The following is a 25,663-nucleotide window of genomic DNA, read 5'->3' as shown; positions in this document are numbered from 1 at the left end:
CAGTATATGTAGACAGAAATAATAGTAGTCTATCACAAGAAAAATTCTTTCAAAATCAGACATATTTTACAGTATTCATAATTTGCATTATATAATAAAATATACAATTATATTTAAAAGATTTTGTTGCAACTGTTGTGTTGCATTTGAAGAGAAAGATGTTAATGTTTTTGAAGTGATTTGAAAATTATTCCAGATTTGTGGACCACTGCATGGTCACACTGCAGGCACAAATGATAATTAAGCTGTTATAACAAACACATTAAATATCTTCATCCTTTCATGAACATTAAAGCATTTTCTTTATCTTAAAATAAGCTCCTTGAGCCGACTGTTGTGATTTGGGGCTATATAAATAAAACTGCAGTGAATTAACTTCCTGTGCTAATCATGTGTTGTTAGACAATACCTGCTAAATATGTCCACCTCGGTCTCTTGTTACAGCAAAGAACAAATAACAGACAGACTCTGATAAAACATTGATGTGTTCCTCCGCTTCCTCTCTCAGCTGCTGCTTGTTAGACACATCGTCCTGCTTTCTTCAGCTTCCGGCTGCTCAAAGACTCCTCTTCGTCAGCCCACTTTCATTCAGTTCAGTTATAAAACAAACCAAACCGATAGCCTGCTTCTATATTTCACTGGTTTACTTTTTCTTTTCTACTTAATGTATTTAATTTAGAGGTAGGGTCAAGTTTTATTCATGTATTACTTTCAGTTTTTAAAATGTCATCATGTTTATCCAAAAGACAAAAGCAGGGAGGAGGTGAGGAAGCCGTCGCTCCCGAACCTGCGTCACTGCATTTCTCTGTGTTCTTAACTTTCATTGTCAAAGAGCATTTGTGTTGAATAGAAAACATCTGCTGTTTCTTTAAAATGTGCATTAGACTGAGAACGTCACCAGGTGAGTCAGACTATCTAATATAATAATGTAACACTGAAAACACCTCAGCTTTCTGTTTTTAACTCAGAATAAACTTGGCCAGTTTTCTAGAAATGAGATCTGCACCCTCGCGAGTTGGATAGATGTGGTTGCTCTCAATGAGACCAGGTTTTAACCCAAACATTTTCCAGTTATTTATGAAGCCTACATTGTTTTCTGGACACCAGTTAGACAGCCAGCAGTTAAACGATGACAGGCTTCTAATGATGTGAGCATTGGTTCGACTGGGGAGGGGACCAGAGAAACCTACAGAATCCGACATCGTTTTTGCAAAGTTACACACCGACTCAATTTTAGGTTTTATGACCTCCAGTTGATGATTCTGGATGTCGTTATTGCTGACATGAATTACAATTTTATCAAATCTATGTTCATCCTGAGCCAGGAGTTTCAGTTTAGCCTCAATGTCGCCTGCTGTGGCCCCTGATCTGTATGTAAGTGTAGTTGCTGGAATCTCTGGGTCCACATCTTCAAGAACAGAGTCGCCAATAACCAGAGTTTTTTCCGTGCGAGTAGATGAAAAATGGCCTTTAAATCCTGATATAATTTCTTCTTTTTTCCTCTCAGTGTTTTCAGTAGTTTTTCAAACGTCTCTTCATCTGCCAGCCGATGAAGGAGAGGTCCACAGTAAAGCCTGACAAAGCAGAAAATCTCAGTTAAAGTTGATGAAGTGTGTTACACATCTGTGGAGCGCATCATTGGTCTGGTGTTTACCGGGCACACTGAGGTTCTGGTAGAGGGGAACACAGCAGCTGGTTCAGGTGGAGGCTCTGCCTCATGCAGCACAGCCATTGGCTGAAAGCATGAGCCACACGGGGCTGCCATTTCCTCCTGATAGCTGCATCCTTTAAAGTTTTCATCTTCCTCTCAAACTCGTCCTCTACAGACAAAATAAGACAAAGTTTCAGTGACACAGAACCAGAGACCAGCAGCAGTTTGTGTGGAAGCATCAGGAACTCTGACTACAGTCCATCTGCTGACTGCTTTCAAAGAGACTATAACCTGCTGTAACATGCAGGGAAATATCCTCTGTATAAATAGTCTATGTGGACCCACTTCCTTAACCATAAAGAATGTAATTATGTAGATAACTGTAAAATTTAAATGTTCAGACTTAACTGTCTTTGTGAAACTGTAACAAAATGCCAATTTATAAGAAATACAGCTAATAAACTATGTTTCACAGAGTTACAGCAGAATAATGAACGCTGATTTCCTTTTTTTTCCTTTCAATCAGCAGTGGGACATATTGGCTTGAAAACAGTGTGATGCTTGCAGACCTGTGACCTTCATTCAGCTGTCTCTAAAACCATCTCTCCAGTCTGAGAGACAAACTAAGCCTAATCTAACTCTGCTCAGGTTATGATGTCATGTAGATGTCTACTTTATTAGCAAAATCTATGAAATATAATGTATAAATATAATGTATAAATATAATGTATAAATATAATGTATTTTCCTCCTCATTGAATGATATTATTACTTACATAGTAATAGTAGTGGTAGAATAGTTACTTGCATATTTCCACAACCCTCCATCCATAATCACATACTGTGTATGCAACCATTGCATGTAGCGTATTATCTTACTTATTTTGTATTTGTTTATATTTTATTTGTATTTTTTTCAATTTTTCTTCTGCTATCCGTACCTGAGCTGAGGTAATGCACAAATTTCCCCACCACGGGATCAATAAAGTCTTATCTCTCTTATATCATCGAGGTCATATTGGGACCACTTAAACTGAAACATGCATCTCACCTTATTTCACACTTTTATATTATTTTTGATGCTTTTTGGGCTGAATCACATTTAGATGTTCCTAATAATTAGTCCACTTCAATGACAGACACAAAGAGAACAAAATAAACAACAACACTAATTAGGAGTGAAAACAATAGCAGGCGTATCACAAGTGTTACTAATAAAGTAATGAGTGAAAATACTGATTTACACATATTTCCATGTATTTGCTAGTAAAATATCAGTCATGTTGCTCAGTGAGCTCAGAGACTTACCTGGACCATCACGATCACACACAAACCCCAGCAGGAGGGCGTGGAGGCAGTGGACAGTTTCAGGTTTTGGGTGGTGTTGTAGCCTCTTGAACCAGAAAACAGTCACACAGACTGGCAGCTTCAGCTGGTCGGGGATGTTTCCTAAGGCTGAAGTCTGAACCTGCAGAGCTTCTTCAAACACTCTGCGACGCAAACCCTCAGGAGCCTGCACAGAAAGGTACCACACAGACAAGATGCTCACATGTACCACAGAAACACATCTATGACCTGTCAGAGTAATTAAACACATATTTCATGATTAACCTCAGTACCTTATGCAGATGCTCTAGTTGCAGTTGTTTCTGTTCATCACTGCTGAGGAGTATTGATGGGACACGTTTGTCTTTGATCTCTTCTCTATCCCTGTCATATTCAGTGCACATCTGACCTCCAATTAACAGTCCATAGAAGTACTGTCTGATGGGGTAAGCAGCTGTGTAACTACTGTGCTGTGAAAAGTCCTCCACAAGAGCAGGCAGCATCATTGTCTTCTGATCCACAACACTTATGACGAAAGTGGTGATTTCTCCACGCTCAACTTTTTTACTCACCCATGATGGCAACTCAGAACTTGGTTTTTCTGGTTGAACATACTTTTGAATGGAGAGTTTGAAAGTTTGGTTTTCTTCTTTACCAACATGACTTAAAGCTTGACTCAGAGCACGTTCTCTCTTCTGTGAGTCGTTCAAACCATGCAGATTCACTTTACTTAAAAACCTGAGTATACCATCCAGTCTTTTAATCCTGTACTCACCAGATGAAGATGATTCATTTGCAAAGGTACCATTGTCTTTTAATATTGAATAATCATTTCCTGCTATTGAAGCAAAGACTGGCATGAGAGCAGGGTCCAATTTAAAATGCTCACAAAACTTTGAACGTGTGTAGAGCTTAGCAGGAATTTTGCCATCCTTCTTTCTTTTCCACTCAAAGTGTTTAAGATGAAGGAAACCTTTGTTCACATCATAGATGCAGAAATCTGCGTCAATGGACAGCACAGCACATTGTTTCTGATTTGCAGCAGAAACAACTTCAGGGTCTGCCTCTCCTAAACACTGTTTAAACTCTATGTCTTTCTCCTTCAAGATTTCTATGAAGACATCTTTTACCAGAGGTGGTAAGACGTTACATCCTTGTGGTGCAGCGTCAGGCTCACTCTCTGCTATTGTCTTTGCATTTTCTAGTCTATGCTTTAGACGCGAATGAAGAGTTTTCTGCTTCTCTGATCCTGCAGCTCCATCCAAGAAGATGTATGGAGTGACTTCGCAGTCCTTCAAAGCCTCAAAGAACTTACAGACATCGTCTTTAAATCCAGGATAATCTCCTCCACAGCGCTGGTCCAGCTTTGGATCAGAATTATAATACAAACAATAATAAAGAGCTGCACCATCAATAATGAGACTTGTTTTTTCTACTTTAACCTCTTCACAGAAACACAAATCATCTATCATTCTCTGTAACTCTGAAATCCCCATGATTCCTTGAAGAGTATGAAGGCGAGCCGTAGTTATTGTGGTTTTGCCTCTGTGTCTGTAGATTTTTATGTACCTATGGAAACAACATATAGGTACACACCCACACAGAAACTGTCACACCCAGTTAGGGTTGCCAACCGTCCCTTAAAATACGGAATCGTCCCGTATTTCGAAACAAAAGTACACGTCCCGTATTGAGCTAATAAGGGACGCACTTTGTCCCGTAATACAGTGAGAATCAAAAGTAGTCTATAACTTTTAATGGAATTAACGCTTTGTTTGAAAACATAATTCCCAGCCCCTCTCCTGCTTTGTGACCAATGAGCTGACAGCACACTTATGACAATTCGAGTATGACAATTCAGATTACCGCTCATCTCATTGGTCGAGGAAAGGTCGCTTACGGAGAAAATACCGGAAGACAACAGATGACCACAACAAGAAGCATGGCCAACAGGGAAACAAACGCCGACACTGCGGTGCAAGTCTCGGACGACAGTACACCTAAAGCTGGGCAAACACTGTGCGATTTTTTCAGTCACGTTATTCAGCTCCTGCTCAAACTGCACGATTGACTCGCAGGGGTTAGAAGTTGGTAGGTCACGATGCAGGGTCTCACACTATACCACCCGATGCTCTGATGCGACCTGAGTGCTCACACTGTGCCTCCATAACACGAAGGTTATAACAGAAAATCTGTCGCTCGCTCTCTGTCTCTCACTCACACAGACACACCACCACCATCAACTTTGCTAAATTGCTAATGAAAAACATGATCAGGCAGCTGTGATTGAGCAGCAGTGTAAATCCAACTATTTTCACGGTTGTTGTGGTCGTGATAATTTTGTGATGCCACATCGAAAAGGCTCGGATGAGCTTTCCAAAGTTCTACAAGTTGTGCCTCCATCGCTTGTGTCCAGATCACACGCTGCACAGCTGTGCTGCTCCGTCTTTTTCACGGCGTTTACGTGTTTGCGCGCGAGCAGTGTGAGCGGCTGTGATGAGACCCTCACGAGCGATTGATGATCGGGAGCTGGTCGTGAGGTGTTAATCACTTCTCGTTACCCCACGTATACTACACGATGCACGATGAAGGCCAAAATCGGTCAAAAATCGGCTCAAAATGGGCCTAAAACCGCACAGTGTGAGCCCAGCATTAGAGCAGCAATGTTTGTTCCCCTCAGAGAAAGGGAAGAATGGGAAATGGAAAACACCTGGCTGGAAAAAGTTAATATGGGCATGTGCAGTGAATATCAGCGCTATGTGGCCAGAAGTGTGATAATATAATTTATTTTGTGTAATAAACAACTGCAAGGATAGATGATTACAACAAATAGATGACTAATACATAAAAGTAATACATAGATGAATAATGATGATGAGTTAAGATGCGTAATCATGGGAACAAGCGGGTTTACAAACAGGAGCAGCTGATTAGCATTAGAAAAGCTGAAATAATATTTCAACTGAAGCCGATTGTACTAAATGCACTAAATGTGCACTGTTACAAGAATGTTTTTCTTTATATTGTTTTCTATTATTTTAAGTTAAGCAGGACAGAGTTCTTTTAAAGAAAGATTTACTTATATTCTCAAAAGTTAAGCATGACAGGCTTCTGTTTAAGAAGGAGACCTGTTTTATTGTGTTAATGTTGTCATTTTGAGCTAAAAAATAAATGGCTAAATGATCATTTGTTTCACATGTGTTCATATCACAAAGAATACACATCTACTTAAATCAAATTCAAGTCAAAGGGTTAAAAAAATAATTTCACACACAAAAAAAGAGCTAGAAAATTCACCACACTGGGAAGGGTGAAGACAACTGGGTCGCCCGGCCCTGGCCACGAGGTGTCCCTTATTTATTTTTCAGGGAGTTGGCAACCCTACACACAGTTGAACCACATATTTTAGAAGCTTAAGGTTCAAATTAGTTGGGAGCACCTTCACTTAATTATAACAGTGGTTTTGTTAGGAAAACAGTTCTGTATACCAGATACTAAATTGCGTTAACGTCAGCAGCTAACATACCTAGCATAGCTAACCATTATTGTTAGCGCAACATTAAAGCTACAATGACAAGTAGCAAAAACAAAACCGTAAAAATGTTGTAATGAAAATGTTTTACCTTTTCCAACAGTCCCAGAATCCAGAGCTTTGCTGTCACCATCCATGAGAAAGAGTTTTTTCCCCTTAGAAAGTTCAAGGCCCACAGCTGGCGCGTTCTAACGTCACTCCCTCTCTCTCCTTGTCATTTGGCTCGAAAGACATATTAATAAATTGCTCAGTGACGAACAAGTATTCAGATCATTTACCTAAGCAGTGTGCTTTGCCAAAACTAAACATTCTACATACAAAATGTTACATTATTATAAGTATTGAATGAACATATGCATAAGTGTGTTCATTACATTGACATTTTGAAATTGTTATTTACTTATTTTATTTTATAATTTGACTTTACATACTGCTGGGTGGTTTGTAAAGTTCACAATAACTAGTATTATCATTATGCTACATTTTCTAATATATGTGTATAATATTTTCAAAAGTAATGTCTTGAAGCAGAAAATAGTAATTCTTAATTAAAATTGAAAACTTTGAATGTGTCTAATTTCCCCTGAATGGATTGTTAATTTAAAATGGCCTGTATTTGTATAGCACTTTTGTCACAGTCCGGGGTCGTATGACCTTTTGTTTTCTTGTATTTTGATATTCATTGTTTATAGTTAGTCCTTTTGGCATTAGGTCCTGGGTTCCTTAGTTGTAGTTATTATTAATTGTTTATTAGGTCTCCTTTGGGTCGTCTTCCCATGTCTTAAAGTTCCCATTGTTGTTTATTGTGTCTTATGTGTCATGTTTCTGGTCTGCCTGGTTAATGCTGTCATGCCTGTCTTGTCAAGTCCAGTTTTCATGTCGTTGTGTTTTAGTTTACATTTCCTGTGCATCATTATGTTCATCCTAGTCAGCTGTTTCCTCATGTGTCTCCACTTCCCCTCATCACCTCATGTGTGTATGACATCATTGTCAGGACGTCTGCCAATTTTCCTCATTCCATCTAGTCACAGTCATAGTTTCACATAGTTATGCTTGGTGTTTCATATTTTCAGTCGAAATAAAGGCTCGCCTCCAGTGTCTGCTTTTGGGTCTGCTCTAACAAACACACCGGCACCATGACAACTTTACTTAGTGCCTATGGACCCCAAAGCGCTTTACACTACATTCAGTCATCCACCCATTCACACAATGGTGATGGCAAGCTACATTGTAGCCACAGCCGCCATTGGGCGCACTGACAGAGGCGAGGCTGCCGGACATTGGCACCACCACCAGTAGGCAACGGGTGAAGTGTCTTGCCCAAGAACACAACGACCGAGACTGTCGGAGCCGGGGTTGGACCGGCAACCTTCCGATTACAAGACGAACTGCCAACTCTTGAGCCACGAAGTTATTCACTCTCCATATTCATAAATGTCTTAATAATAAATTCCATATTCTATTACCATATCATTTGTGATCAGTGGGTTTGCAGGGTTGGGGTTTGTGTGTGTGTGGTGGTGGGGGGGATCTTTAGAACCTAGATAGCTAAGGATAAGGAACCTTTTATTCTTTAAAGAACCATTTGTAATAGCTGAAGAACCATTCACAAAATAAAAAGGTTCTTTGACATATGATGGTTGTTTTTTTTTTTTGTTTTTTTGTTTTTCTCCCCTGTCCCATTTGGTTCTTTAGCCATCAGAATTGTTGTCTGAAGACCAACAAGGATACCCAATGGATTTACTTTGCCAAATGGATCATCGTGGCATTGCCGTATTGGTCCATTTGGTCGATCTTTGTTTTTATTATTTATTATGTTTTATTTTCAGATGTTACAGACGGGACAGACATGAGTGAGGGATAGGAAAGGGAGAAAGAAAGAGGAAAGAAAGGAAAAACAGAAGGGGAGAGGGACAGTGAGAAAGGGGGGGAGAAAAAAAATAAAAATCTCCTGGATCACCTGTTGAGAGAAGAATAGAAAACAAGCAAAAAAAAGACAAAAAAAAACAAAGCAACATACTAAACACAACACCATCGCATTAATCTAGCTAAGTGTAAACAGCAGTAAATACTAAATATTCAATGTTGTTGTGCAGCACGCAGGACAGATGTGCTTCGAAGTAGCAGCCAAGAAAGGTGTAATTTGGGTCTACGAGCAGTGAACACCCGTGTGCATACCTGTGTGGATCAGCACGCTTGTATTCCAAAGGTTTCTCCATGTAACGATCTGCTAGGGAGTGTGGGGGGGCCACAGCCCCGTCCTCCAGGGTGTGAAGCAGGTATGGAGGAGATCAAAACTCCAGACATCCGGAGGTCCCCAGAACACAAGAGACCAAGGAAGACCAACAGAGGGGCAGCCGCGCCACTGTTCCAGTAAGAGCTGAGGAGAGTCCCAGATGAGGGCTCACTCAGCAGCCGCGGAGCAGAAGCCAGGGGGAGTTGCAGTGATGTGCCCGTGAGCTCCGCCGGCCGCCAGCTGTGCCTGAGTGACCGAGCCCCAGGCCGAGAGGCCGGGGGCACCCCACCCCCGAAGGGGCCCGAGCGAGCCCCAGGCTCCAGGCCCCGATAAGCGGCCGCCAAGGAGTGAGCCGGTGTGTACCTGGACGCCCATCCCCAGATACAAAGAACCACCAACGCACCGACACCTGAGGGAGTCCGCCACCGGCAGGGGAAGAGGTGGTAGGTGGAGATAGGCCTCCAAACCTTGGAGGGCCTGAGGTGTCCCCAGAGAGGTGGCGTCTGATACCCAACCTGACATATAGACACAGACATACAGGCACACACAGATACAAACATCCATTCCCACCCTCATGCTCTCATATGCACTCACTCCACACTCAACCAACGTGGAGACAAACATAAAGAGACGCTGTACACACGATCACACTCCCCAAGCGTACTCTACGAACCGGGTCTAGGTACCCTTGCCCCTGGAGGGGGGAACCGCACCCAGACCCAGGTGGTGTTACCCTTTTCCCTGCGGTGGGGAGAGGCAGACCACTCCGACTCCGTAGCAGCAGGGAGGCCCCACACTCCAGACCGCAGTCGGACGGCCAACTCCACCTAGCCCTCCCGCTCCAGCAGGCCGCAGAGAATGGGGGTGGGAGAAGACTCCAAACCTCCCTCCACCCGCTCATTGTAGTGTTGATGCATGTGTGTTCTAAGGTGCAATTAAAACCCAGGAGGGCATGGAGCTACCTGCCAAGGAGCAGCAGGTAAGCACATAGTTGCAGGGTTGGGGTTTGTGTGTGTGTGGTGGTGGGGGGGGGGATCTTTAGAACCTAGATAGCTAAGGATAAGGAACCTTTTATTCTTTAAAGAACCATTTGTAATAGCTGAAGAACCATTCACAAAATAAAAAGGTTCTTTGACATATGATGGTTGTTTTAAGAATGATAAAGACATCTGAAGAACCATTTAAGAACCATGATTTTTCTGAGAGTACACTTGATGAATAATTGCAAGGTTGGTGGTTCGATCCCCCATCTGCCCAGATCTGCATGCCAGATATCCTTGGGTAAAATATTAACCCCATATTCCTCGTTAATGCATCCATCAGAGTATTAATGTTTGTCAGTTAGAGTCACCGTTAGGGAGAGGACTCAGATAGCCATGGAGTAATCATCTGAGCAATTAGAGCCTGGTGCGTGTGCCAAAGCTCGCAGTAAGCTCCACCCAGGCAGAGTGACAAGGGGGAGAGTAAACAACCATAACAAATATAGCCTCGCTGAGCCGGCCGGGCAGACACAGGGATCATGACAGTTAGAAAGCACTTACATAGGATAAAAAAGTGCTTGTATGAATGAATCCATTTACTATGTAACCTAAATCTGACCACGAGTACAGCAGCTGGACCTTTATCTAGTAGCACACTGTGCGACAAACTGCACACAAACAGTTTGTGTGTTTGCCTGCACTATTTCAGATAACTGGAAATTCTACTTAACTGCAGTAACAAAGTATTTGTTTCTTCCTACCACTTTAAATAGTTTCGGGTTCCTAGAACCTAAATGATTTGTATCTGTGAGGTTTCACCTGAGATTCTGGCATTTTGGACAAAATAAATTTATTTTAAAAAATCGATTTAGGATTTTAATGAATCGATATCACGTTATCCAAGCCAGAATCGATTTTAATCAATAAATCGATTATCAAAACCCACCCCTATCAGTAACTGATGAGTAGTCAGTAACTACAAATCGAATTGAATCAAATCGTGGATCGAATCGTTTTGGGACCTTGTGAATCGGAATCGAATCGATTCTAGAAATCAGTGACGATACCCAGCCCTGGTTACTGAGGCCAGTCACCCTGCAAGGACACAACTTTCCTCACAAGCACTGATTTACGATGTTTAATATTCTTTTTTTTTTTTTTATAAAAATTGTTAAAATGAGCTTAAGCTTTATTAACCCTTTAAGACCTACCATAGAACCAAGTCCACCAGAGCTTATATTATAGTTTTACATGTTGTAGTGCCATTTTTGGGAGCATTTCAAGTTGCAGTACACCAATACAACCATTATAGCCCAAATTTTAATAATATGTCTGCATTAAGTGCATAGTAATTACATAAATTGCAAAAAAGTGCAAAAAAACTACAAAAAAAATTGAAAATCATTTTGCTTTTTTTAACATATATTTCTAGTTAGAGAAATTTAAGAGGCTTATCCTTCAAAACTGTAAATACAAAAAAGTTGCACAAAATAGTTTCCCACAACAGGAAATTTATTTTGAGTGTCTTCATAGTTTTATTTTTGAAATTCACCAATTTTTATATACTACAGGAAAAACTCAAATAAGTATTATAATGCAAATTTGCAAATAAATTGCATATGCATCAAAATAAACTATTTCCAGCAGTGCAATTTGACTTCTAAGCATCCCAGAAATGACACAGAAAGTCATAAAGTCAAACATAACTTTTAAAAACACCAGTATAGCCTTACAAGGCCCTGATTGTAAAAAACTACATTTCTGCAAAAATGACATCACTTCCGGTTTCGGGCAGGTCATGGGGGATATGCATAGTTCGCGCTGATGGACGTAGGAAGTGTTATGAACAGCTGATCGGATCGGCAAAGCCTGTTTCTGGAATATTATGTTTTTGTTGCTGCAAGCGCTTTTTATGCAATTTTTGAAAAGCTATATGTGGAAGGAAACCGTGTCCTAGGACAAGCTGATGGCATAAGATGTAAGTACAAATCCTCCGGTTTCATATGCAAAAAAAATTATTGCACTAGCTTACATGGTTGCAGTGCTACCAGGATTTAAAAATAGTTACGCAAAACGGAGCGTGCCCGCTCTGACCGGCTTTAAAGGGTTAACTGACTGATGGTGCTCTTAGTCAGATACAGCAGTAAGAAACAGAACAGGGAAAGTCAAATAGACTTTGTTCATATTCATTAATTTGACCATGTAGGCATCAGCATATTTTCACAAAGGGTCTTCTTATGGCCTCTGACAGCAGAGTTATCTGTGTTTGTGAGGTCCTGCTGGACCCTAATACAGCCCTTGATACTGTTAGGGGTGACTGTAGCTGAGGAGGTAGAATAGGTCATCAAAAGGTTGGTGGTTGCTCGGGTCTGCATGCCAAATATCCTTGGGCAAGATACTAAACCCAAGTTGCTTGTCGATGCATCAATCAGAATAAGAATCTGTGTGAATGTCTGTGAAGGTTCTGAGCCTTCCAGGTCATGGTAGTCTAAAGAGCTTTGAAAGAAAAAGCATCTGGACTTCTTTACGATTCTTGAAGACATTTTACCTCTCATCCGAGAAGCTTCTTCAATGCTTCGGGACTGTTCTTCATGGTGGAGAGTCCCACATTTTTAAGTCTGGGACCAATTTTTAAAACTCCCAAACACAAACTAAACAACAGTGTATGCTGTGCAGTGCAGCAAGGAATCCTCAGACCTCTAGATTAGAGAGACCAAAGATACCATACCAACATAGAAGAGCCACCTCGACACGACTAAGCTGTGCATCTACATCTAAAGGACACTCATTAGCTGTAGATTGAGGACCAAAGCGATGAAGCTTGCACCTTTATTTTTAGAAAGTCAGATATAATTTTATTGTCAGTAATTGATCTTTTTATTATGTTCTCTGTCACACAATAGACACAGGAATTGATATGTTGTACAACAGCCAGTTAGACTCCAGAATTCAGTATGTCTGCATGCCCACAGAACTGGTCTCACTATTGTCAAGTGTCCTCTGACTGTGAGGTGTCCACACTTGAAAAAGACCAGACTTTGAATTTCACTCAACTTTATTTAGACCAGCTAGTTTGATAGCTGGTAGGTAGATAGGTAGCAGCAGGTGAAAAACCTTTCAACACAAAAATAAAGAACATTTTATTACCCAGTAACCATTCAGATAAATTACATGCATTACACAGAAGACAGATGAAATAACAAAATACACTTCAGTAAAGCCATTTACCATGTGGTTAACTGTGTTAATTTAACTGTGGTTCTTAAATATATAAAATGTGTCTTCTTTCCATTTAACACTTTTTTATAAACAATTGTATTTTAAAGTTCAAACATTTTAATAGAGACTTTAACTAAGGATTTTCTTTACAAATAATTATTTTCTTTAAATCAAAACCAAACATTTATTCACTAGTTTTACGATCCACCCAAGGATTTGGGGGTAACTATTTTTAATATTAAGTAACATAAATATGTGGGAACACTAACTGCACAAACAATTTATTCAAACTTAAACATTCTCTTTTGTCAATATAATTTTTTAAACTTAAATGCAGCAACTATTTCCCTAAGCGTAAAACATTTGCACAACTGAGCTTCCATAGTTCCAAATATATGTGCAGCAAATGTGAGCTCAAGAGCTTACCCATAGCCCATCTTGTTCAAAGTCTTCCTCACAGTGGAAAAGTGGATCGTACTTTGTTTGCTGTCCTCTCAGTATGTCGCGCACGGGTTGAATGACTGCTGCATGCATTTTAAGGTCTACTAGGCACGCCCACCCTTGATTGCTCTAATGTGGGTCACTTAGCAGGGCGGCGCACACCAGGCCGCGCTTAGTTGTTGATTGCACCCCAGGTCTAATCAGCGGCCATGCGCAAGCAGCAGCACTGAACAGGTAGAGGGCAGGAGGAGGAAGAGAGGAATAACAGCCACACCTACTAGGTCAGCGCGACAACTATAAAGTTCAGGATGAGGCTGATCATCACTTCATTAGTGTGGATGCTGATTAAGCATCCACACTAATAAAGTGTTGCAACTTTTCATCTTCCGTACATTTTTTGCCGTCTATCTCCTCCAACACCGATCAAAAACCATTCAACCACAATAACCCACATAGCTAGGAGGTCTGCTGTCGGCAGTCAAGTCGGCACTGCTGGCTGACTTCTGACATGATAAGACATATGTCATCCAGATAGGTGCCAGGCCTAGCATAGATGGCACTGTCTATGTGATGGCATGCCACATCTGGCAAACCAGATCTGGGCCACCAAAGGGCCATGATTCTTTGTGGTTTGTGGGCCATGTGTAAGCACATTGTGTGGGCCAGATCCGGGCCATACCAATTTTGCTCTGTGGGAAGATTCCTCTTCTTTTGGAGATGACTGCTGTATTTTTCTAATTTTTTACTTTTATATTTTTTAAATTCTCATTCAACTTATTCCTCTTTCAACTCTAACTACTTCCACATACATTGACATACAGCCAGCATTCAAACTTTAAAATGAAGCCAAGACATTGAACTATTCAGCTCATATTTATCTTGTCAATATCTTTTATACTTTTTCTTCATTTCCTGTTAAAGTTTCATGCTTTTTAACATTTGTTTCAGAGTTATGGCACGGAATGTTGACAGTTAGAGTGAGAAAAGTCAACTGCTAGAGTGGGAGCAAGCAAAATATTCATCTTAAAATCTTTTCTTTCAACTGCTACTGTGTCCACAGCATTTGGTCTACAGCCATCATTTCACCCTCAAAATGTAGCCGTCAATGCCCTCTTTAATTGATTGGATTTATATAGCGCTTTTTCAAGGCACCCAAAGCGCTTTACAATGCCACTATTCATTCACTCTCACATTCACACACTGGTGGAGGCAGCTACAGATGTAGCCACAGCTGCCCTGGGGCAGATTCATCTAATGCTAGCAGTATTGTAATATATAGCTGTGTCCCAAAACGTCGGCTGTATCCTTCGGAGGACCCGCCCTTCACGGTCTACGTGGGCCGGGTCCTTCAAAGACTGAGAAGGCCGGAAGTGCGAGGCTTGTGAAATGGGACGGTCTAGCCTTCACATTTGCGTCACCAACTGTTCCCACCCTTACCACTTCTCCCCACCCTTAGCGCTTTCTCCCCCTCGGTGAAACGATGGGTGCTGTTGAAATTCTTGCTATTTTTATCTGCTTTTTGTTAATTGAAGAGTTACAACAAATCAGTCGTCGCAGACATGTCTTCAGTTTTTTCCCCCATCGTTGATGTCTGTTTTTGAAATCTGTTTACCAGTGTGAACCAGTGCATTTTACTTAAGTATAATAATCAAAATAATGTTTTGACACATAAAACATTTTTTAAAGAGGAAAAACAGCAATTAATTCATAATAACGACAAGAATAAAACAACAGAAACAATTTCTGTTGTTTTCCATATTTTTCTTCACCAGACGAGGCCACAGTACTGCAGGATTAACCTGAGTGTCCCAGTCCTGGACAGGTTTTTTAATAATGAGGACACTAGGCCTGATTTCCGTCTGAGCAGGGAGTTTCTGAAAGTGCTATTGAATCTCCTTAAGCAGGATCGAACACATGGTTGGGGTGCCTCAATTGAGGTCCTTGTGTTTCTTTTCTGGCTGGCAAGTGGAGCATCCTACAGAGTCATTTCCAGGGTGTTTGCAATATCTCGTTCCACTGTTCACTGCATCGTCCACAGGGTCACAGAGGAGGTGGTGGCTATTCACCATCAGGTCATCCACCTCCCTCGGACTCCTGAAGACCTAGATGTCATGTCTCGTTTGCAGGGCTGGCAAGACACAAAGCCTTTTTAAAGGCTGCTGGTGAAATTGATGGCTGCCATGTCCGCATCAATCCTCCCAGCAGCCCTGAGGGGCCGTTTCATCGACACATATGTGGGCTGGCCTGGGTCAGTGCATCACTCCTGGGTGCTGCGCAACACCCCACTCTACCGACAGGCCATTTACCCTCCTCCAGGGCATTTCATCCTTGCAGATGGAAAGTATCCATGTCTCTTGTCCCTGACTATTAAATTAGTCGTCAACGATTTTAATAGTCGAAGTAATCGTAACTAGTCGACTAATCGTGGCAACCCTATTCCAGGGCATGCTCTATTATAGAGCATGCTTTTGGATTGATGAAGATGAGGTTCTGGGCCATCTTCCTTCAAGCACTGAAGGTGCACCATACCACATGTAAGTCAATACAATATAGTGCCGTTGTTTTTTGAACAATTATAATGACATAATGGGAACTTTAGTGTATGTGCATGTATAAACACACAATTTAAAAAACAAAACATCTGTTTCAGGTCATAACAAAATGTGCCGTTCCGCACAACATCTGCCTCGGCGCTGGTGACGTTATGGACCCGGACGATGCGCCCGAGGATGATTTGGAAGATGAGGGGGAGGCTGGTTTGGAGGCAGTCAGTGGTGCTCTCTGGCGGGACCAGCTATCTGCTGAAGTGTCTGCCCTGGAGGAGCTACCCCAGGACCATGATTATTTTTAACAAGCAAGTATTCTGTTAGTAGTGCATTTTTAAATATTACTTTTTATATCTTTATTAACAGGATTGTTTGCAACACTTTGTTTTGCATCTTTCTGAATACATCTTAGTGACATGGCAGCCGTCAGTTACATCAGCCGTGCAAACCCAAGTGACAGATGATGCGGTGGACAGTGGAAGCGAGCATCCCTATAGACCTTCTGAAGATCACCCTGTATGATGCTCCACTTACTAGCTGAAAATACAAATCAAGGTCTCACTTGTGGCACCTCCTTCGTCTCTCTGGTCCTGGTCCAGCACATTCAGCAGCACTTCCCGAGACTTCCTGCTCAGCCAAAGATCAGGCCTGGTTAAAAGTACCTGTGCTGTAATAATAATTCTTAAGAATTCCATTTTCTGTTGTTTTTTCTATTGCTACTCTTTTCAGACATAAATTTTCTTAACACAATTAATTAATGTTGTACATAGTTTGGTAAAAAAAAGAAAAATCCAATGCAAATAAAGGTGAAGCATTTACTTACGTCAGAGCACTTTTTAAAAATATGTCGTGTCGTGATAAACCGAGTAGATATTTGAAGTTTACACAGCCACATTCTCACCTGAAAATATGTTAAAAGTTTATTTTGTGACCCAGAAAGAGTAATATTAACTAACCCTTATGTAAAAAAAGAGCAGGACTGTACATCTACGTGACTGATGTTCATGAGTTTATGTCATAAGTTTAACAACTCTAAAACTTACTTCCATTTAACTGCCTTATTAAATTTACCTTAACCTCTTTAACATCTTAACATTTCTATTGGTACTTCAAAAACAACTTACATTTAAAAACGTAGGTGTCCTCGGCCGCCTTTTCTACCTCCTCTGTAGCTGCCGCCATTGCTGGAAACTGGAATAGGCTGAGCTGCGCTATGAATTCTGGGATATGGTGGGCCACAAAGGATACACCCGACCCATCCTTCAAATGTGGGGAAAAGGAGGACACATTTTTCAGCCGGATTCGGAGGAGTCTACGAATAGAGATCGACAGACCACGTGACGCAAATTGCATTGTGGGTACGAGTGGCAACAAAATCGAAACACTTCATCAAGTGCTGGCATTTCCAGCACCGCTAAAATCATTAATTCTGCAGTTTTAATCCCTACTTGCATTTTATTTGCCCCAAAAACAGGTATGTACAAAATGAAGGAGAACACGGCAGGTCCGTACAAAGACAGACTTGACAAAAAGGCAAAAACAAGGTATGAGGAAAAAATCAAAGGAACGTAAGGATTGAACTTATACGAGCATACAGAGTGAACTAAAGACGTTAGCGTGTGGCCCAACTTTCATCATGCTCGTATTTATAATTATATGGTAATTAATTAAGTGTGAGTGCATACACTCACGAAACGTTCAGATCCCTGCAATAAGCCCAGGTCCAGTTTACTTAGGTGTATCCCTAATTTCCTTCGGGATTAATAAAGTATTCTGATTCTGATTCTGATCTATTTTCTGATTTGGACTGCTTCATTTTACAGCTGTCGTTAAATTTTTGTCTTTATTTCCTGTACAGGCCAACGAAATCTATTTGTCTTTTCAGGTTGTTGCATTATGCAACATTTTCACTTCCAATAGAAATAAAATACATGTTTCATAATTCATTCAATGTATTGTCTTTTATTATGACTGACGTTATTGTTTCATTTTATTATAGAATCTTACAAAAAAGAGGCAAAACTGTATTCCATTGTGCTTTATCAGCTGCTTCGGTGAAAAACAAATTAATACTGCAAAAAAAAAAAATTCAAAACAACATACTGGAAAACAATTATTCATCACTTGATTGCTTCAATACAAACACTTGGGCACATATGTGTAGCACTTTTCGTGGCTGTTTTGATCTTGCTCTCCCTCTTTACCAATCAAATCTCACTGTGGTAGCAGCTTTAAACTCGGTATGACCCAGGTTGATAGAGGCTGCCCAGTCTGGATTGTATTCCAGCATTTTCCTACAAAACAGAACAAACAGCCCGCAAAGCCACAGTAAACAAAGCAGCATAGCGCAACGAATTCAGTTCAAATCAATATAAGACTTATTTGTAACCTACATCAACAATTACAGTGGCTTGCAGAAGTATTCGGCCCCCTTGAATGTTTCCACATTTTGTCACATTACAGCCACAAACATGAATCAGTTTTATTGGAATTCCAGGTGAAAGACCAATACAAAGTGGTGTACACGTGAGAAGTGGAACGAAAATCATACATGATTCTAAACATTTCTTACAAATAAATAACTGAAAAGTGGGGTGTGCGTAATTATTCAGCCCCCTGAGTCAATACTTTGTAGAACCACCTTTTGCTGCAGTTACAGCTGCCAGTCTTTTAGGGTGTGTCTCTACCAGCTTTGCACATCTACAGACTGAAATCCTTGCCCATTCTTCTTTGCAAAATAGCTCCAGCTCAGTCAGATTAGATGGACAGCGTTTGTGAACAGCAGTTTTCAGATCTTGCCACAGATTCTCGATTGGATTTAGATCTGGACTTTGACTGGGCCATTCTAACACATGGATATGTTTTGTTTTAAACCATTCCATTGTTGCCCTGGCTTTATGTTTAGGGTCGTTGTCCTGCTGGAAGGTGAACCTCCGCCCCAGTCTCAAGTCTTTTGCAAAAAGGTTTTCTTCCAAGATTGCCCTGTATTTTGCTCCATCCATCTTCCCATCAACTCTGACCAGCTTCCCTGTCCCTGCTGAAGAGAAGCACCCCCAGAGCATGATGCTGCCACCACCATATTTGACAGTGGGGATGGTGTGTTCAGAGTGATGTGCAGTGTTAGTTTTCTGCCACACATAGCGTTTTGCATTTTGGCCAAAAAGTTCCATTTTGGTCTCATCTGACCAGAGCACCTTCTGCCACATGGCTTGTGGCAAACTGCAAACGGGACTTCTTATGGTTTTCTGTTAACAATGGCTTTCTTCTTGCCACTCTTCCATAAAGGCCAACTTTGTGCAGTGCACGACTAATAGTTGTCCTATGGACAGATTCCCCCACCTGAGCTGTAGATCTCTGCAGCTCGTCCAGAGTCACCATGGGCCTCTCAAGTTAATCACATTAAGTTAAGACATAAGCTGTTATTGGGCACGTTGTTGTCCACGCAACTTAAATTTTTTTACTGGATTGGTAAATTGCCAAAAGAAAATGTGTTTACTTACATTTTTCCTGTTTGTTAATAATAATAATTTATTTTAAAAAAATAGTTAAATTAGACAGAAGACAGAAGCGGCTACTTTCTTACTTAACCCACATATGTTCACACTGCAGGCAAAAGAATAACATGTGCAGAGGTGTTTTTTTCTGTTCTCAAACTGATCTCCCTGTTGGAGCTCAGTCTGGGGGGAGTTATTTTTTTTCTCCTTATCTTTCCTCATGTTGTGCATTTTCCATTGTTATACCTCTCTGACCTGTCTTCCCCATGTGATGTTTGTGTAATGTATGTATGGTCAGAAGGGTAAGATAGCGCTGGCAAAGGTCGGCAGCCTTAACCCAATTTCCTTCGGGGTCAACCTTCAGGATCAATAAAGTTTTATTGAATTGAATTGAATTGAATTGCTCCTCAAAATTAACAGAGCAGGGCCAAGTTTAAAAAATTAAAACACATTTTTATAGCAGCTGCCGTACAGCTCAATTCAGTACTTGTTCTCTAAGTTGACAGTTTAGAACACCTTCACATGTAAAAGAATTATATGGTTTTGACAGTTTGGTTGGTTGGTTGGTTTGGTGACCATTATCCATTTTAAGATAAGATAAGATAAAACTTTATTAATCCCTCGGGTGGGTTCCTCTGGGAAATTCGGTTTCCAAAAGCACAGCACCGACAGAAGTTACAGAGCGTGAGCAGAATATTATATATATATACACACACATATATAAATACAGAGACATATATAAATAAAATATACGAAGGGGATAAATAGAATAAATAGGAATAAAAATAAAAATAAAAATACAAGTGAATTGCACATTTCAAGTATTGAGGTCTATTGCACCATTGACTATTAACAAAAGTATTGCACAAAAGGTATTGCACAGTGAGGTGAAGAGGCACTACAGCTTAGTTGTTCCCCCCTCCCTTGTCCTCCTGTTTCCCCTCCCTCTCCCCTCCAGAGAGGAGTTAAACAGTCTGATGGCGTGTGGGACAAAGGAGTTTTTAAGTCTGTTAGTTCTTGTCTTGGGGAGAAGCAACCTGTCACTGAACAGACTCTTCTGGTTGTTAATGGCCGTGTGCAGAGGATGCCCAGCATTGTTCATAATGTCCAGCAGTTTTTTTAGTGTCCTTTTCTCTGCCACTGTCACCAGAGTGTCCAGCTTCATGCCGACCACAGAGCCCGCCTTCCTGATCAGTTTCTCCAGCCTGGATGAGTCCTCCTTTGCTGTGCTGCTCCCCCAGCACACCACAGCATAGAAAAGTACTCCAGCAACCACTGACTGGTAAAACATCCTCATCCTCATTTTGATGTATAGACTTGCAGTTTAACTACTACTGCGCTTTAATTTGTAAAGTTTTTCTTTAAATTAAAAAAACAACTACTTTGAGATTTATCCCATTGTCTTTTTTGCACTACTCAGAAGAGGCTGTAGTCCTGCTGACAAAAAAGTAACTTTGTAACTTTTACTCTGAGTACATTTTAAATGAGCTACTTTTTACTTTTACTTGAGTAAATTTTTAGACAGGTAATTTTACTTTTACTTGAGTAAAATTTCAGCAAAGTAATAGTACTTTTTCCTTGAGTAAAATATTTTAGTACTCTTTCCACCTCTGAATGTCACCAATCCACAGCCACCTGCCTGCATTTCCTCCATATATGGTGACCAACCGTCCTCTTTTCCCTGGACATGTCCTCTTTTCACGTTCTGTCCAGGGCATCTGGGGGATTTTCGTGATTGATAAAAGTGTCCAGGTTTTCCTATATTCCAACAGAGGACCCACGTGTGTGACGTCATCCCCAAACTGCTGCTTTGTGAGCGCTTGTTCTGCACTCACAGATGGGACAGACAGCACACAGCAACGCACCTAATGATGTTTAAAAGATCCCGAAGCGCAAGTCCATTTTCAGACAAACTGCAAAAAAAATTTCCCTCGTACCGACCCAGTGCTGGTAATTTTTCTTACCCATATGGAAAAGAGATAGAAAAAACTTATAAAAGACTTGCATAAGATTTGGCTTGCTTCATATAGTGAATCATATAAGGCTTATATGATTTACTCATGAAAGTGGCCACTTTCTCATTACTTTCATATATTGTTTTAGGAAGTATCCAAAACATACAAGTTTCATTTATATAATTTTTCAAGGGATCTTATATCTGTTTTCACACTTGTATGCTTTTCATACAAGTTTCACACAAGACAGATACAAACTTTATAAGATTTATATATATCTTTTCCATATGGGTATGCAGATGAGGCATTAATTCTGTACCATTATTTAATTCCACAGGCTTTTAAGATATTTTTTTGCACTTGTTGACTTGTGAAAGCGTATATGTGTCATGGCTGTGTGCAGGCAGGCAGGGAGGAAGGACCCAAAATGCAGGACTCGGAGGCATATGTAAACTCAAAACACGCAGGTTTATTGCTGGGCAGAAAAGGAACATAAACTTAACTAAACTAAGAATACAGAAATAAACTAAGCAGACAGGCAGGCTAGCAGACAGAACACACAGTTAACTTGAGGATAGAAGACGTTAACGACGCAACACAGAGTAGGGGAAGACACAGACACTAAATACAAGAGATGAACGGAGCAAAGAGGAAACAGCTGGGAGACACGGCTGATGCTGATTACACTGATGAGACAGGGAGAGCACAAAGCTGAACGCACTGACATAGGACACAGACCTACAAAATAAAACAGGAAGCACACGACAGACAAAGACACACAGACTCACAAGCAGGCATAATGACATGATGGACAGACAGGGGGGACATGGAAGGAGGGACCAGGACAGGCACAGAACAGAAACCTAACAAAATGGCGAATAATAATGGAATACCTAATCAGAATAACAAAAGCATAAAGAAACAAAACACTGAGTCAACAGGCTCAGGACCACGACAGTATGGCATATTTTATTTCACAATTCATTAACCGCACAGAGAAGGCATTATTTTAATATGTTAAATATGTTTCTTTAAGCAAGTTTTTTACTGAGCCAAGTGTCCTCTTTTTTGGAAATCCAAATATGGTCACCCTACCATAGAGGCTGTGATGGCTGCACTAGCAGCCACACAGTGGTAATATCCACCATATTAGTGTAGAGGCTTATACATAAACTTGCATTCATATTTGTCTTTCTTTAAATATAGGAATTAATTTACAGGACAATAAATTAATTAATTCACATACCCACATAACACTGCATTCTAAAATAAGTGCGCACATTTTAGTTTACACTGTTATGTATGATTTAATCTTTGGTTTCTGAGTTACCTAGTTGCAGCTGCTCCAGTCCCTTGATTGAAGAGCCAAGAGGTGGAAAAGGGGCGGAGCGAGCTTTGATGGAAGACTGCAAATTGGCTCATTCCATAAATCGAGACCATGGGGGGCAATTGGAGTTCACATATGTTAGTTTAAGTTTTGTGTGTTTTACCCCTTTTTTGTGTTTTTTGTGGGCTGATCAACCACTATATAAGTTTCCCCTTTATCTCATCAAGTGAGGTCAGTATTGCGAGGGTCTGTGTGCCGCGCTGGAATGGTAGCGCTGTGCAGGGCGGCTGCTGTGTTCGCTTCGGATTACTCCTCACCCCCACCCACCCCTGTGGCTTGTCATGTCTTCACAATGTTGTGCTGTGGACATTTATGTGCTTTTTTGTGCAGAGGAGTTTTTTTGTTTCCTGTTCTCATGCTGTCCTACCATGGAAGCATAGCATGAGCAGGGGTCTCTTTTTTTCCTCTTGTACTTTCCCCATTGTAGTGTACATTTCAATGTTTTTCTCTGATTCTACCAATCTCCGACCTGTATTCCCATGTAATGTTTGTGCTATATGTGTAAGGTCGGGGGGGGGTCCCATTTCACTGCAGGGCAACCTGCATGTGACGAATAAAGCTTTGATTGATTGATTGATATTGTTGTCAACTTTGAGTACAGTTCTGTTATTTTGACCTCTTTTATGGGCCCAAGATTTTGATTCTTTTGCATGATTTAACCAATTATGTTTTTAGGATAAATAAAAAATCCTTTTTTTGGACTTTAACCTGTGCCTAGGTTTCCTTCGCTGTTCGGTCTGTCACAGAATCCAATGTTAAAATGGCTCTCAAAACTCCTCTGAAAATCAGAAGTACAGGCTGTACTTACACTGTCACCACGTCCATATAATAAACTCGACTGACACGAAAACTGAGAATTCTGTAGACCGGAGATTGCTGGCGCTCACGGTGACAGAATTTTTTCAGTACGAGTTGTAATTTTCTATTGGGAAGCATTTGTTTCAGATTGACTTTTCTGTTTATTCAACCAGCAGCAGACAGGCACAACCAGGCTCACACCTGCCTGCTTAATGAGCTCTGTCTGTCAAGATTAATCTTAAACTTCTATTTCAACTGCAGGTTTGTGCACAGTGTTTGCTCTACACCTATCATTTTACCCTCAAAACGGAGCCATCAGTGTTGTATTTAAGGCTGCCAGATGTCATTAGGCAATGATTGTTGTGCGAAGAAGCTTGACGAGTGAATTGTTTGTGAGAAGAGCTGCATAAAAAAAAATACTTGTTGTTCCACTATGATTGTCTTGGTCTGCCTCACACTGAAATCTAGCCACTGAGGGCCGCCCTGTTACAAGCTTCAATGCGTTCTTTGTTTCCTGATTTTGGAAGTCCCAGGAAGCCCGATGGGTGTGATGCCTCTGTAATGAAACCACACCTTTTATTCTTGTTTCTTAAAAGGGGAATAAACACATCAGTTGAGTAGGTGTGGCAGGTTCCTGTCAGTGTGTGCCTTTATGTTATTTTAGTACGTGTATAGATTACCATAGAGAGATAGAGATGCCAGAGATACCAATGCACAATATGGCAACAATGACGCAGGAGCTGTCCTCTTCATGACGATCTTCGGGGCTATACAAAGCTAAGGAAGATATTACTCACCTGCATGACTAACTATGCTGTCCTTGGTGTTCTGGAGTCAAAAGAGGAACCTGTCCCTGCCGGGGGCTAGGGCTGAAACAGTGCCTACCCTCACTGATCTATCATATATAATCATGATGGAGGTGCTGGTGTAACTATAACTATATGATATAATGATATCATATAATGATTTGATTGTTTTTTAAATCACTTTCCTTTTCTTAGTCTATCCTTCATTGGTAAGATACTGTGGGACAGGTAGGTGTACACACACACAGTAAACAAACTCTTTCTGACAGAGCAGAAAAGCATCCACAGCAGCGTAATCTCGAGCCCCCTGATGCAACATTCCAAATACAAAAACACTCCATCCACAGCTTCTCCCAAACTATTTACAAAGAGCCTCTCAGAGGTGGGACCAAGTCATTGTTTTGCAAGTCTCAAGTAAGTCTCAAGTCTTTATCCCCAAGTCACAAGTCAAGTCTCAAGTAATGTCAGGCAAGAAAGAGTCGAGTCTCAAGTCACTGGTGTAAAAGTCTGAGTAAAGTCACAAGTCTGAAACTTTGAATTTCAAGTCCTTTCGAGTCTTACAAAAAACAAAAACAAAAAAAAAGCATGTTGCAGTTATGCTAAATGTAAATATTAGACCATGTGATTTTTAAATCTGTGTTTTTCTCAACACATGACAAAATAGTGAACTTAGAAAATATACACAAATTGTGAAATTGCACCTCTTTAAAATGCAGCTCAATTAAACTTAGCTCCAAGAATAATTTTCAACGACAGTTCTGAGATAAGCTGCATGTTATTCTTGGATGCGGTTGTAGGACCAGCTTTAAAATCGCATGACAAAAATATCATACACATTAAAAAAAACTGTATCACCAACGTAGCCTGGACAAGATTTGCTAGTTAGATGAAGTCAGCTATCTCATCGTAGCAAAAGAGAAGGACCACCTCCTGTTCTTTACGGAACTTCAACTGTCGGACAAAGTTGGAAGTTGTTCCATCTCTGCCTGTGATTCTCTTCTTGCATGTTTTGCATATTGCGTTTCGGTTTTTTCTTGACTACTTCATAATTTATGTACCTGAAAAAAATAACTCCTTGCAACATTTTTGAGGGGGGTTTTTTCTTTTCTTTTTTAAAAAAAATCTGGTTAATTTGATTGGCTGTGCTACAGCTCACGCAGACATACGTACAGAGTGTGGTTTGAATAATCAGAATCAGAATCAGAATCAGAATACTTTATTGATCCCTGGGGGAAATTATTTTTTGTTACAGTGCTCCATTTTAAACCAACATTAAGACAAGACAGACAATA

General features: G+C 40.6%; 1 protein-coding gene across 1 annotated transcript; it reads right to left on the bottom strand.

Moving 5' to 3' along the window:
- Positions 1 to 1,465: 1,465 nt before the first annotated feature.
- On the bottom strand, positions 1,466 to 13,440 carry LOC113024924 (protein asteroid homolog 1-like; the record flags this gene model as incomplete). The annotated part of the gene is made up of 5 exons (XM_026172227.1): positions 13,371 to 13,440; positions 6,601 to 6,731; positions 2,960 to 3,164; positions 1,655 to 1,820; positions 1,466 to 1,574 (listed from the first exon to the last, which is right to left on the bottom strand). Coding segments are annotated over exons 2-5 (522 nt in total), but the record flags the coding sequence as incomplete, so codon positions are not given.
- Positions 13,441 to 25,663: the final 12,223 nt, after the last annotated feature.

Source organism: Astatotilapia calliptera, chromosome 7 (genome assembly GCF_900246225.1).
Source record: "Astatotilapia calliptera chromosome 7, fAstCal1.2, whole genome shotgun sequence".
NCBI lineage: Eukaryota > Metazoa > Chordata > Actinopteri > Cichliformes > Cichlidae > Astatotilapia > Astatotilapia calliptera.
Note: the sequence above shows the minus strand (reverse complement) of the source record. Positions and strands in the feature narration are given on the sequence as shown.